This window comes from Mustela lutreola, chromosome 3 (assembly GCF_030435805.1).
Source record: "Mustela lutreola isolate mMusLut2 chromosome 3, mMusLut2.pri, whole genome shotgun sequence".
NCBI classification, from domain to species: domain Eukaryota; kingdom Metazoa; phylum Chordata; class Mammalia; order Carnivora; family Mustelidae; genus Mustela; species Mustela lutreola.
In genome coordinates, this window is record NC_081292.1 from 190,825,109 (window position 1) to 190,839,139 (window position 14,031).

The 14,031-nt window shown below is 39.9% G+C and overlaps 1 protein-coding gene across 28 annotated transcripts in view; it reads right to left on the reverse strand.

Moving 5' to 3' along the window:
- The window catches only part of MAP2 (microtubule associated protein 2), a 292,390-nt gene that overhangs the window by 30,553 nt on the left and 247,806 nt on the right, over positions 1–14,031 (reverse strand). For 10 of the 28 annotated variants that reach the window (XM_059168192.1, XM_059168201.1, XM_059168197.1 and 7 more), the window contains 5 exons: positions 12,327–12,572; positions 6,595–10,332; positions 6,182–6,388; positions 5,876–6,010; positions 2,940–3,001 (listed from right to left, as the gene is read on the reverse strand). In XM_059168192.1, the coding sequence (XP_059024175.1) occupies positions 2,940–3,001; positions 5,876–6,010; positions 6,182–6,388; positions 6,595–10,332; positions 12,327–12,572 (4,388 nt within the window). The remainder of the gene's footprint in view (positions 1–2,939; positions 3,002–5,875; positions 6,011–6,181; positions 6,389–6,594; positions 10,333–12,326; positions 12,573–14,031) is intronic. The other 18 variants (XM_059168212.1, XM_059168215.1, XM_059168214.1 and 15 more) reach the window with 8 other exon arrangements.

A 14,031-nucleotide genomic window follows, 5' to 3' on the forward strand; every position in this document is an offset into this window, starting at 1 on the left:
AAATGAGCAAAAGAGGCAGAAAGAGAGAGAGAGAGAGAGAGAGAGACAAAGAAGCTGACTCTTAATTATAGAGAACAAACTGATAGGTTTCCAGAGGGGAGGTGGGTGGGGGAATGGTGCCCTTGTTGTGTGTGATGAGCACCAGGTGGTGGATTGAAGTGTTGGGTCACTATATTGTACAGCCAAACCTAAGATTACACCATATGTTAACTAACTGGAATTAAAAGTCAAAAAATAATTAAAAGTTCAAAAAAAAAGTTTTATGAACAATGTCCAATTAAAAATGTTTTTTTAATGGGGGGAAACCTGACTTACTTTCTATATCCGCTCCTAAAGACTTTGACCCTTCAAATAATAGCAACAACAATGACTATCACTGTTTATTGAATAAATATTATGCTCTAGGCACTATACAGTATACTGTTTTATAATTAACAATATTTAATTTTCATAACTAACTTAGGATACGGGAATTTTTATTCCTCCTTTTATTTTTGGAAAATTAAGACATATGGAGAAAACGATCATATAGCTAATAAATGTTCAAGACCTGGACCTGACCTGCTTCATAACTCTGCTCTCAACCAACACAACTCACTCGTTCCCCACCAGAAACAAGAGGTAAAGAGAAAGAAATCTTGAAGTTACAGTATTCTCAAGCCCAATATTTACCAAAGCAATATATGGATTCTATTGCTTGCTGTATGTTCAGGAATATGTCTGAAAACATTATATAAAAATCAATTTTTTAAATTAACATAAAGTCCCTTAGGTTCAAAATGATATAAAAAGTTTGGCTGTCATTGGAAAGGAATTTCTATTTTTCACAGTAAAAAAAATGGAAATCTAAAATCTTACCAGTTTTTAATTTATTTTTCTTAACCCTTTTATTTTTATTTTTTTTAATTTAAATTCAATTAACATATAGTGTATTATTAGTTTCAGAGGTGGAGTTCAATAATTCAGTCTTATATAAGACACAGTGCTCATTGTATCACTAGTCCTCCTTAATGTTAATCATCCAGTTACCCCACCCACTACCCTTTCCCCTCCAGCTATGATTAAGAGGAATGGTCTTATGGTTTGTCTCCCCTTCTAATTTCGTCTTGCTTTATTTTTCCCTCCCTTCCCCTATACTCTTCTTTTTTGTTTTTCTACATATGAGTGAAATAATATAAATGATTTTCTCTGATTCACTTACTTCACTTAGTGTAATACCCTCTAGTTCCATCCATGTTGTTGCAAATAGCAAGATTTCACTTTTTTTTGATGGCTGAGTAATATTCCATTGTATATACATAACATCTTCTTTATGCATTCATCTGTCAATGGACATCTGGGCTCTTTCCATAGCTTGGCTATTGTAGACACTGTTGCTATAAACTTTGGGATGCAGGTGCCCCTTCGGATCACTACATTTGTATCTTTGGGGTAGATACGCAGTAGTGCAATTGTTGAGTTGTAGGGTAGCTCTATTTTTGACTTTTTGAGGAAACTCTACAATGTTTCCCAGAGTGGCTGTACTGCTTGCATCAAAATCTTACCAGTTGTTAGAATGCTAAACAAAGACTCGTGATTTATGTATTGTATGATGTCTAAACTCCAGAACATTGTGATGCACTACTAGTTAACATTGTTCAAACCATTTGTTGTAATTTTAGGAATTCTTTAGTAGTGTTTTTTTTTTTAAAGATTTTATTTTGAAGTAATCTCTATTTCCAATGTGGGGCTTGAACTCATGACCCCAAGATCACAAATTGATCCACCAACTGAGCCAGCCAGGTGCCCCTCTTAGTAGTCTTTTCATTTTTTTTTTTTTTTTTCCCTTCAGTCAGAAAAGAGTAAAATACTTCATGTTGGCTTTGGTCTTTTGGAAATTTAAAAAATAATGGTCAATCAAATAAAAAATAAAATAAAATAAAACCAAATACGAAAGATTATAAACATGAAGAAGTTAAGTATCATCAATGCAACCTAATTAAAACGTTTTAGCTCCATAACTTGACAAATATAGAAAAAGCATAGGAATATCTAGTAATAATAATGAACGTAGGCACTCTCATATACAGTTAGAGGACATATAAGTCATTAGAACCTTTCTGGAGGACAACTTGACAATGTGTAGCGAAACTTTAAATGTAGACTTTCTTCTTAAAACAGTTAATTTCACTACTAGGAAATTATCCTAAGGAAAAGCATATGGATGCAACCACAGATTAAGCAAAAAGATTTCTTCAATATATTGTTAAAATGGTAATAAAAATAGTTTAAAAGTCAAACAATAAGGAATTGAACAAGTGTATCACTATAAATAAATAAAACACAATACAATGTAGTCATTAAAGTGATGTATGAGAACGTTTAACGACAGGGAAATCTGTTTATTGTTTAGTTAAAAAACTGATGCAGTGTTCCCATTTATGTTAATATACCTAAAAATGAGTAGAGAAAAATAAAGATTTTACATCAAAATGGTTACTGTAGTTTTCTTTAGGTAAAAGGATTATGATACATTTTTACTTATAGTTGCTCAACCACGTTGTTTAATTTTCTCATATTCTTATTTTGTGGTAACAATAATGAAAATGTACATCAAATACACTTTAGTGTTGATCATAATGATTTATCTCAATTCTGTGAAAAGTAAATAAATTGAGTTTCCTTATTTTTGCCAGATTATCATTTGTTTCCGTTTTACTAAAAAAGAGGCAGCCTACATCCCAGCTCTGCCCTCACCAACTGCTATCACATGTCATTCCGGAAGACATTGAGACATGCCCCAATATCACCAAGAATCATTGTGGGTGAATGAATGATTTAAAATTATATTTAAGAGTAAACAGCTGAAGTCTACTGTATATCTAAAGTTATTGAGATGTTGCCACCAATACCAAAGGGAACTTCAAGCAGAAAGCAAGAAAAAAAAATATTTTACTCACAGAGACTTTATCCTTTGCCTGTTTAAATACACTGGAAGCCTGAGTTGATTCACCACCTGTTGCTGTCAAAAAAAAAAAAAGAAGATAAAAACAACCCCAAACTTAGTGGCTTAACAACCACACAAATGAATTTTTCAGTATCTTTTGGATACTCAATTGTGTCAACAGAATAATGCAAAGCAAAATTTTGCTTATTTTGAGATTTGAATTGAGAAACTGAAGAAACCTGAATAAGAACATTCTAGCATGTGGCTCCCGCTATAGTGTGTGCTAATTAATATAACCCAGGTGTACCAAGGCACAGGTAAGCACACCAAATAATTTCCTATTGGTTACCATGGTACCTCTAAATACTGTTACTACACAAGCATAGATCCTTTAGAATGAAAGTCACAGAACAACAATCCAATGCTGTAGAATTTAATAAAAGGGGGAGTGATTGGTTTCTAGGGTTGGCACGATATTAAAGAGTGTTCATGGAGATTCCCAAGCCCTCTTTTTGTAGCCAATAGCATACCCACAGATATTCCTACATTTCTTATTCCAAACTCAGCCAACCCTTTTCCCTCTGTACTACTTCATTTCACAATATAAATGACACACTTGTTTGATGTGAAATGTACCACATGAGAAGAAAAATAGCTTGTCAAGGAAAGAAAACACGAGAGGAATTTTAAGTTCAGTAATACAGAACATGTTCTATACATGCACTTCCTGTATGAAATTATTACCACATCTGTTACTGTTGTTTCTCTTGGTGCTGTTTTATACCTCTGGTTTCAGTTTTAAACTCCACTATCTCCAGCAGTGAGAGTTGGTGACTTACCTGACTTGACTCGAATATTTTCTCATGATTGAAAACAATCCTTTGAGTTTTGGAAAGACTATCCCTATTTAAAAATTGTTCTTAGAGAACGTAAGGCACAAGCTTGTATAGTTACCTCTTCCTATTTTCTTTCAGAAAGGAGAAAATCCCAGGGGGGGAAAGCTTATGCTTATAAGCACTCCAAATGAATTTCAAAAAGAATTCTTAAATCACGTGCAACTCTAACACCAATATAACTGTCTACAAGATGTTATATGCTATTTAGGGCTAGCTAGTAAGATTATTCACAGACTCTGGAATGATTTTTTTTTCTAAGAAGTAGTGCAAATAATGTTTTACTAATAGTTCTGTAATATTTCTTAAATTTCTGTGACATACAGTTTGCTTCAAGCCAATAACATCCGTGTTCGGTATATGTTATCTGCTTGAGTATTTTAATATTTGAACAGACTAAGGGAAGATCCTAATTAGTCCAAAGATCTTAAATTTCCTTTAATGAATGAGTTAAAAAGGCAATTCATTCTCAGTGTGGTAAATCGAATACCAATAACCTGTCAAACACTTCACCAAAACATTTGATGTTTCCTCCAAAACTCCATAATGCTGATATATTCTTTCATCCTCTTATACATGATATAGGATTTTTATGCCCAACCAAGAGAGCCTGCCTGTTCAAGCATTTGTCTAATTAGAAGTAAAATTCCAAATTAAAAGCAAGTGAATTAGAATAGAAGAGTTGGAGGTATCATAGCAATTTCTGAGAAACACTTTTCATCCTGAACTTTTATCACATCAAGGTTTCTGTATAATTTATGAGCCATCCACTTTCAAATATTGCCTTAAAGATTAGTACTTGGAGGAAAGCTCATGAGATGATTCCCATATGAATAACACAGAATACTTGAAATTTTATTGACTAACATAAAACCATAGATTACCTTGATTTTCTTTTTCTTACAAAGGTTAATGCTTCTCTTAATCATTAAAGCCATCAAAAAGATTATATAAAGGCACTCTTTTTTTTTACCCTTATATAAAGGCACTTCTAATATACAATGTAAAGGTAAATATTCCTTTCGGATTTAGCAATTTGATATCTAATTTTGTAGCTTGCAATTGTGCTACTTAATAAATGTTACAATAAAATGCATTGCAAATTAAGATTATCCTGGGATAATTATACATTAAAATGAATACTTTGCACTGAAATTTAGGAATAGAGTTTGCATTATAGATATTTGTATGAGCTTTTATTGTGATTTGTAATAAGTTTCGCTCCTCATTTCACCCCTTTTTAAGAAATTAAAAACACGTATATTTGAAGAAGACAGAAAAAATAAGAAGATGGCAACATAGAAATACACCTAAGTTCTAAGAAATTCTGGGGGAAGGAGATTTATGTGGGAATTCTGAATACTCAATTATATAGAAAAATGAGCAGTTTGAATCCAACACTTTAAGAAAATCCCAATGACAAATTGTCAGTGAGGAGACGTAGTACAGTGACTTGAAAGCCTTGCTAATTTTGGATACGAGGGATAAAATCTAATGGGATGAGGAAGCAATTTCATCTTTTTTTTTTCCCCTTTCATCTGAAGCAAAGTAATTTTGCAATCACAATTTTACCCCAGATTTGCTTCTCTTTCAATCTTGAAATCACTACTCATTCTTGGCAAATTCATCAACATCAGTAACAGATTTGGCAGTAACCATGTAGAAAAAAGGACAAATCTAGTATGGGTTTAAGCATGAGAGAGATAAATAAGCAAAATAATGAGAATGCATACCACGGTTATATTCATCGTCATCATCTAACCAAACACACAGAATGAAAAGAGGAATCCCCAGAACGTGACACTAGAGCACAATGCCAAGATAAAATCACTGCTAAGTCTGAGCATGACAAAGAAACAGATGGTCATGACCTCTTCTGCAGGGAGGGGGAAAAAAAAAAAGAATAATGATACAAGACATTTAATAGCAAAATTGTTCATGACTGCTAAGATTCTTGGAAGAAAAACAAAATGAAGAAGCTTCTACAGGAATGAGATTAAAAAAAAAAAAATACATGTCTATGTTTGCCAGCCACATTGCAGAACTGAAGAGTCACCTGTGGTTTTCCGCTTAACACAGGAGAGATGAGTTGGTCTAGTATATTTGATAGCAGGTTTTAAAATGAATTTCCTGGAGGGAGAGTGGGCCTGAACTTCTGTTTTTTTAGCAAGTTCAGCCTTCTTATAAACTGCTACGAATAAAGAAAACACAAGAAAGCATACCATCAGGAGAAAATAAACACTTGGAGCCAAACCGAACGGAATTTCATAAATAATTAGTTACCACTGTTAGGAAGTTTCTTCTACAAAAGAGTCATAATGAATTCAAAAACATTTTTTAAAGAAGTTATGGTGAAATGAACCTTTTTTCCTTCTCACTTCATCTCTGGAGACTGTGCTAGGTTCCTTTTTAGCTATTTTTCTTTCAGGAGTGGAAATTCTGCCTCTCCCGGTTTTAAAAGGCTTTTCTTTTCTATGTTTCTCAAGAGATGGTCTCCGAGCTTCCTTTTCAGCTTTGTCCTCTTTAGGAATAGTTTCTAACTGTTCTGTCATGATGCTCCTATCATCATCTGCGGATCAAAGCAAACCATGACAACAACAACAACAGTGACAACAACAGCGAGAACATTAGTGACAAATGTACCAAATCCTTCATATATTTAACAAAATGCAAAATAGAGATAAAAGAGACATTTTAATATGTTTAAAGCAAGAAAGAAATCCATTAGGTCATTGGATTTTATTTGGAAGTAGAAAATTTGAAAAAAATGCACACCTTGCGTGTCCACCCAGAGGCTGTCAGCATCCATGATGGAGTCGTCGATGGTGGTCTCGTCTTTGTAATCGTCATAGGTTTCCGTCTTGTACTCCGAGAGGGCAACCTCTTCTCTCTCAGGGGAAGCTGGAGCCTCCGGGGAGCCCTCCTTGGGTTCCGCCTGGGCTTCGGCGGCCTCTTCTGCTTCGAGCTCTTCTCCGGCACGGGGAGAGGGTCTCCTCTCCACCTCGGGCTGCTCCAGGGCTGCAAAACGCACGCTGTGCGAACCCGACTCCCCTTCCTCCGTCGTGGTCTGCACCACAGTGATGAAGTCATCCTCGATGGTCACAACGGACTCAATCACGCCTTTGTGCTCCCCGGGACAGGTCTCCACGAATTCCTCCCTGACACCTGGGACGCCCAGGTCGGTAATCTGAAGGGTGTCTGAGCGGAAGAGCAGTTTATCGTATTCTCCCCGGGCTTCTATCTCTTCTTCCTCGCTCTGAGCCTCTGCAGGTGCAGCCCCGGTGGCTTCCAGTAAGGGCTCTGCGACGCCGGAGGGCGTGACCGAGGTCTCCGGGGTCTCTTTGCTTTCTTCTTTCGGCTGCTCAATGAATTCCATTTGGACGTCAGCTCTCTCATCTGGGACCAAATCAGCCTCCGAAGCAGCGCGAGCGCAGGGTATCTCTACCGACAATTTGATGGCAATCTCATCTTGAATGAGAGAGGACTCTGGGGAGATTTCCTTTTTGCCCTCATCGGCTTTCAAGGACTCCATGGTGAGGCTCTCATGCTCACCGCTGGACTCGTAGGACTCTTCCTTGTCTACTGCCTCCTGGTGCACCAGGTCAGGCTTGGCCACCTTCTCCTTGATTTCCGTCTCACTGACCTTAAGGCCTTCTTTTATGTGGCCAGACTCAACACTCATAAATGCATCTGCCTCCTGAGGTGCTGGAGATAAGGGGATGAGACCGTGTGCAGCCTCGAGGTTAAGCTCTGTTGCCTTTCCGGCATCGACAGTCAGCCCTGCGGCCATCTGTCCAAAGTCACTGATTTTCACATCTAACGGAGCCTGCTCAGCTTTCTTTGCAACGAAATCCAGTTCTGCTTCAGCTTTTTTGGACGGTTCAACCTCAGCTACTTCTGGCACCGAACTAAGACCTTTCTCGGCTTTCTCGGCCGCGGGAGGGGTCGCGTCTTTTGATACGGTCGGCTCTTTGGTCGAAGCGGGCTCGTAGGTCACCCCTAATCCAAATGTTTCAGCTTGGTCACTGGCCTCTTCTGTCGCCTTGGCGTGTTCTTTCGCATCAGCATGTTCTTTGCTCTTTTCGAATACAGTATCCAGCTTATCATTAGCTTTCCTCTCTTGATCGAACTCCCTACTCAGTCCCGATTTGTCACCAGAGGTACGCGGGGACACTTCTTTCTCAGCACCGAACTCATCTTTGACTCTTCCGGCAGCTGCCAGTTTTACCTCAATCAAGGAAAGGTCTGTGGCTAGATCTCTTCGCATTTTATCATCAGTGCCTTCATAAAAGGAGCCACTCTCCCCTGACAAAGTCTCACTGTCTTGAACGGGTGAGGGGAGTGGCACTGTGTATTTATTGAACACACAGTAACCCAGGTCTTCGAGCTGACTCTCTGTTTTTACGATGACATGGTTTTCATCGGTGACAGGGGGCAAGCCGGTAACACTCTCCTCAACCACAGTCTCCGACGGGACTGACTTCCTCCTGGCCACCTCAGCATCTGCGCTCACGGAAGCTAATCTTGACCTTGTGCCTGCCAGATCTAGCATTTCAGGCAGGTCAGGCGCCATGACAGTACCATTTTTGTAATAATCTTTGGCTAAGAAAGGTGACTCACAGGAGGTCTCGACTTGAGTAGTTGGCGGGCCCGCAGCTTTCCCCCCCTCTGACTGTTCTTCCTCTTTGCTTTCCACGGGGAAAGAGGGGGCGTTCTCCACCGCAGGTGTTGTGGCTGGGAGGTAATCATCCCCTTCGTCCATGCTTCCACTGGTGTTGGTCAGAATATCCGAAGCCAGAGGAGAGAGATCATGTCCCCGACCAAAGTTAAATCCGAGGGCTATGGAATCCAGGCAAGACATGGGCAAATTGATGGACATGCTCCGTTGTTCTATCGCAGACCTCCCTCCGAGTCCTAAACTCCTGCTCAGCGTCAGGTCATCCTTATTCTTACTGTGGAGGGCCCGCTTCTCCCCATACACTTTTGGATCGATAGTAAACATTCTTTCTTGAGGAGAACTGGGTTCTTCAGGCAAATCAGACGGATAGCTCTGTGCAAGAGTGCTGTACCCGGTCTCTTGTGCGGGAAGACTGGGCTGGGGTTCTTTACCCGCCGGAAGTCCCTTGTCTCCGTTTTTACACACGGGAGATACGGTCTCGAAAGACCCTTGGACGCTTTCTCTGGTGTCACTTAGTTCATAGTAATCACTGCCTGGCTGGATGCTTTTTGTCACTTCATCTTTTAAGGCAGATGTTTCAAAATACTTGGACATTCCCGACTTATCTTCATAAAACGGCATGTCCAGCTCGGCTGTGGCTGCAGCCCCCACCCCTTCCAGCTTAATATCTTTGCCTGCAACTTTTTCTTCAAAGAGGTCCTGGGCCGCACTCTTGTCACGTACTGCAGCCGGTGCGGTCGTGACTTTCTCCGGCGTCTCAGAGGTCACAGCCGAGTCTGTCGCTGCTTGCTCCAAACTGGCAGGGGATGAGTCCTGTTTTAATGGCTCTGTGCTAGGCTCGTGGCCTTTCTGTTCTTCTTTTGAGAGGGTGTGTTCCATGCAGGGCTGAATAATGCCCGTTTCTCCATCTGTCGGTTTCGGGGGCTCACTCTCCTTCGGCATGGCTTCTTTGTCAGAAACGGTTATTTTTTCTTCAAGCTTCAGCAGAGATTCCTTTTCAGGGAGCACCGCATCCTGCTCTTTTATCTGTGCACTCTCGAGCTTCATCGCCCCTTTCTCCTCGCCTAAAACTGTCCCTGGGACACATTCTTCCATGGTTGGAATGTGGGCGTCTTTGGGTAAGGTGATTGCCTCTGGGGCTGGTGCTTCTGCCATTTTGTCCGGTTTGTCCCTGTGGGGCTCTTGAGCTTTAGAACTGTCTTTGGCAGTTGCTGGGCCACTGGTTTCTTCCAGAGATTTTTTGTCCTCGGGTTGTAACAGGGCAGGGGCAAAGGGCGATGCTTCTGCAACGGTTTCATTCTTCATGACATCTAAAGGAAGAGTGAAGCTGCCGGCCTGGAAGGGACTGGGCATGGGAGAATCAAACTGTTTCCCTTCCCATCTGGGGATATCCTCGAGGACATCTTTTCCCTTCATGGGGGTGAGGGGGCCAGGCGAGATGGGAGCAGCTAAACCCCACTCGTCCTTTTTGGCTTCCATTGGCATTTCGATGAACCAGTCCTTTTGCTCTTTTGGAACTGGGGGCTCTGCAGAGAGGCCAATTCCAGGCACCACGAGGCTTGGTTCTGTCTTCTGTTTCGTGTCTTCGAGCCCGGCACCAAAAGTATGCCCAAATAGAGTGAGAGGTGCTTTTTCTTCTTCTGGGCCTTGCATGTCCTTTTTGTCAGGAAAAATTTTAGTTGTCTCAGGCTGAGAAACTAAGGCAGCATGTTTAAGGTCTTCACCAGGCTTACTTTGTTTCTCTGACTCCTTGTCCTTCTTGTCTAATGGCTCAGCTGGAGAGGGAGTCAACTCCTGTTGATCATGGAACTCCATCTTCGAGGCTGGAAGTAAACCTGAAGTAATTGGGTTGATTTTTAAACAAATAATAGGCAAGGGCTTTCAGGCAGTAAGCTTCAAATTATATTTTGAAATGACAAATGAATGGGAGGGTAAGAAAACAAAACAAAACTATGGAACATGCAAGCATGCTACCCATTTAAAAATCAATATGGAAATGTCAGGACTGAGATGTGTTTGTCCTACTGCTGAAATGGACTCCTGTTGCAAATTAATGCATACAGGAATTGCATATTTTGAACACTTTTTTCTCCTTTGTTTGGGCTCTCCTAAATACTATGTACTGTGTATTGCAGTAGCAAAAAAATTTCATGTGCCTCCTGCAGACAAAAATGATAAATTAAAGAATACTGAATAAGTCAGTAATATTAGGTACAAAAATACATTAAGGACTAAATATGAAAAATGGATGAATGTTTACTGAACTTTTTTATTTGTGTTCTTATTTAAAATGAACTGGGGGTGCCTGGGCGCTTGGGTGGCTCAGCGGGTTAAAGCCTCTGCCTCTGCCTTCGGCTCAGGTCAGGATCTCAGGGTCCTGGAATCAAGCCCGGCATCGGGCTCTGTGCTCACCAGGGAGCCTGCTTCCCCCTCTCTCTCTGCCTGCCTCTCTGCCTACTTGTATAAATAAATAAAATCTTAAAAAAAAAAAAAAAAAAAGAACCAGCAGGCCATGGGCAGAAGGCCAATTCATTCCTAGTAAGTATTATGTTAAAATCAAGTTAATTGATTTACAAACGCCAGGACCAAGTTTTTGTAACTTTTGGAAAAGTTACTGACATAATTTTTTTAGGAGTCATCTGAGATTAAATTTCAGGAATATAAGTAAATATCTGCTATTAACTTTAAGTGATAGGACCTAAAAATTGACAAGGTGATTTCTACCACAAATTCAACATTTTTTTTTTTTAATTCAACATTTTTAATTCCTAATCATTAGTTAACCTTACGACAGGTATACGAAAATCTGAATTATATTGTTAATACTGGGTGTCAAATAAATAAACAAAAATCTTAAAAAGAATACTGGGATGTCATGTGAATAAAAGTTTTAAAAAGAGCCAATTATAATATCTTTCTCTCCCTGGTCATGACCTCATTCCCTGGGACATGACCGACAGTGAGGCATTAAGTAGTGGCTTTAAAGATGCTTCACAGAAATTAAAAGGCTCTTTATTTTCATTTGTTCATTAACCAGAAATCTCACTTGTGTTTGAAGGTCACAGGTGTCTCACTGTGGTCATTAGGGCTAGATGTAGCTATCTGGAAAAGATTTGGGGACAAACAATAAAATTCAGTCATTGCTCCAAGAGCAAGTGTATGGATCATCGTTACCTTATACACTTGTGTGTCCTGTTGGAACAGTGGGAAAGAAATACTTTATGAACTTCTAATAGAGGTTAGATGAATGAAAACTCAAGAGATATGGTGATGGTCAAAGATGTTGGCTGCCATGGAGAGGAAATGATATGAGAAGCATCAGCAGGAGCTTTTAAGGAAACCAAACCAGTATTCATCGGAGCATAAAAAATATAGCACATTGCGGTTGCAAACAAAAACAATTCTACCATTTAAGCTTCTATGTGCCAAAATCCAACTCCACAGTTTGAAAGAAAAGCATATGAATCGCTGTCCCAAAAATAAAAATAAAAATATACATGTATTAGCAATGTGGCTGGCAAACACTTGGAGATGAGGCGGGGGCGGGGTGGGGGGGGGAGGCGGACAAAAAGCTCACACAGCATCGTCAGCCTGGCTGCAAAGCGTACTGTATCATGGCAAAGTAAAACCAAGACTCAGCTGCAGCATTGGAAAACCTAGCTGCCACACAGCACCTGTGCAAGCCACACTCTGCTCGTTAAACCTACAACATCGGTCTCGGATCATGAGGAGACCAAGCCATGGGATAGCACTGGAGAGGCATCAGGCCGGTAAGCTGCTGAAGAGATCATTTGCAACAAAACACATGCAAATCCTAGGAAAGACACACCTTCCCTGGCAGAGGAAGGAATTGTTACTTCTGGAGACACCTCCGTGACCTCTTTTACACTTTTCTCCTGTGGGCCCCCTGCTGGGCCACTCTCTTCAGGAGCTATGTGAGCCTCGGCACTAGACTCCACGTGGCCCTCCCTGAGGGCCTGGGGTTGGTTTGAGGCCTTGGCAGCCCCGCACTCTTTCCCAGGAAGAGTGGCAGGTGTCTCTTCCTCAGCCATTGTTCCCTCTAGCGTTTCTTCTTCTTAGGGATGAAAAAGATGTTGACATCATGACCACAGAACAATACACACAATGGCAGAAATACTACTCAACGAACACTTTCAGCTCCATTACATGGACCTCGCCAGAAACTTCTTTACCATTTGGAGGAGCAGATTAAGATTTGAATGCAATGTGCATTATGTATTGCTTGGGAAATGGTCATATATATATAATCTGATAATAATGATGCCTTTTAAAGTCTCGTTAAAAGGCTATTTATTTGAAAACGTGAGAGCTGAAAGGGTTTTATCGCTCTATTCCCCTTAGTGGAGATGGCAGTCAGTTGCGCACACATGTAGGAAGCTTGCTGGAAATAAGAGATGGTGCCGCTGGGTAACAGATGGTTATGAAAAGACAGATGGGTTGATGGACTGAAAAAATCTTTACGTTTGCTAGACATGGGCTGTTTTCTCCAATGCAGTAAGCCCCTACAGTAAGCCCCTTACTACATGTAATAAGCCCCCTACATGTAAGCCCCTACATATGAATTTCTGATTACTTTATTTAAAACATGCAAACTTCAGTAAAGAATCTTGGAGAATAAAAAATGCCCAGCCTCAACAACAATACTCATCAACTACCCTAACGGCTTTATCATGGAATCCATCAACACTATCTTATTTGATATTTAAGGGCCAAAGTTTCAAGTATTTAAAGTACTAAATAGTATTTTAATATAACTTATGTAATATTTTTAAGGCCAAAGAGTTCCTAACTCAATTTATTTTCCCTTCATTGCACTCTATGATATGGGGGAATGTAAAAAATTGCAAGGAGTAAGCAAATTATTTTGAAAAGCAAGGTCCAGGTAAAATGGAATCTTAGCATTTAGGAAAGTCTACCTCGGGAACAGAACTGTTACCATATTGCTTATACCCGTGATATACTGTGTGTAGTTGCCCTTGATTCTGAGTACGACAATGTGCGCATTACCTGGAAAGTCTTGTTTCTGCAGTTCAAAACCAAACCACCAAGATAACTGAATGGCAATCAAACTGCCAAAATATCTTCCCCAAATAGGTATATCATGTGGAAAAATATTAATAATTAAAATGGAAAAAGCACACTCAGGCCACGGATTATCATGTTCAGTTGCTTCTCACTTGCACTTTCAAATGTCAGTAAAATAAATCCCATTTTATTGCTTAAGAAATTAAAGGGGAGTATATAAGTAAGCTGCTTTACAGTTCTACAAATGAAAGATTTGGATGAAATTCATATGAAACAGTGTTTAAATGGCCCCGTGAGAAAGACTACAGCACGCAAGGAAAGGAATTTTCTTTTTTGAGAACTATTAAGACCCCTGGGCAGGGGGTGGGGGAGGGGAGAAGTACTACATCTATTTCGTCCCACTTAGCACTCAGGGACTTTCATGTTTGTCACTTAATTATGTAAGTAACATTTTAAAAATTCAGATTCCAAATTATTATTAAGGCCAT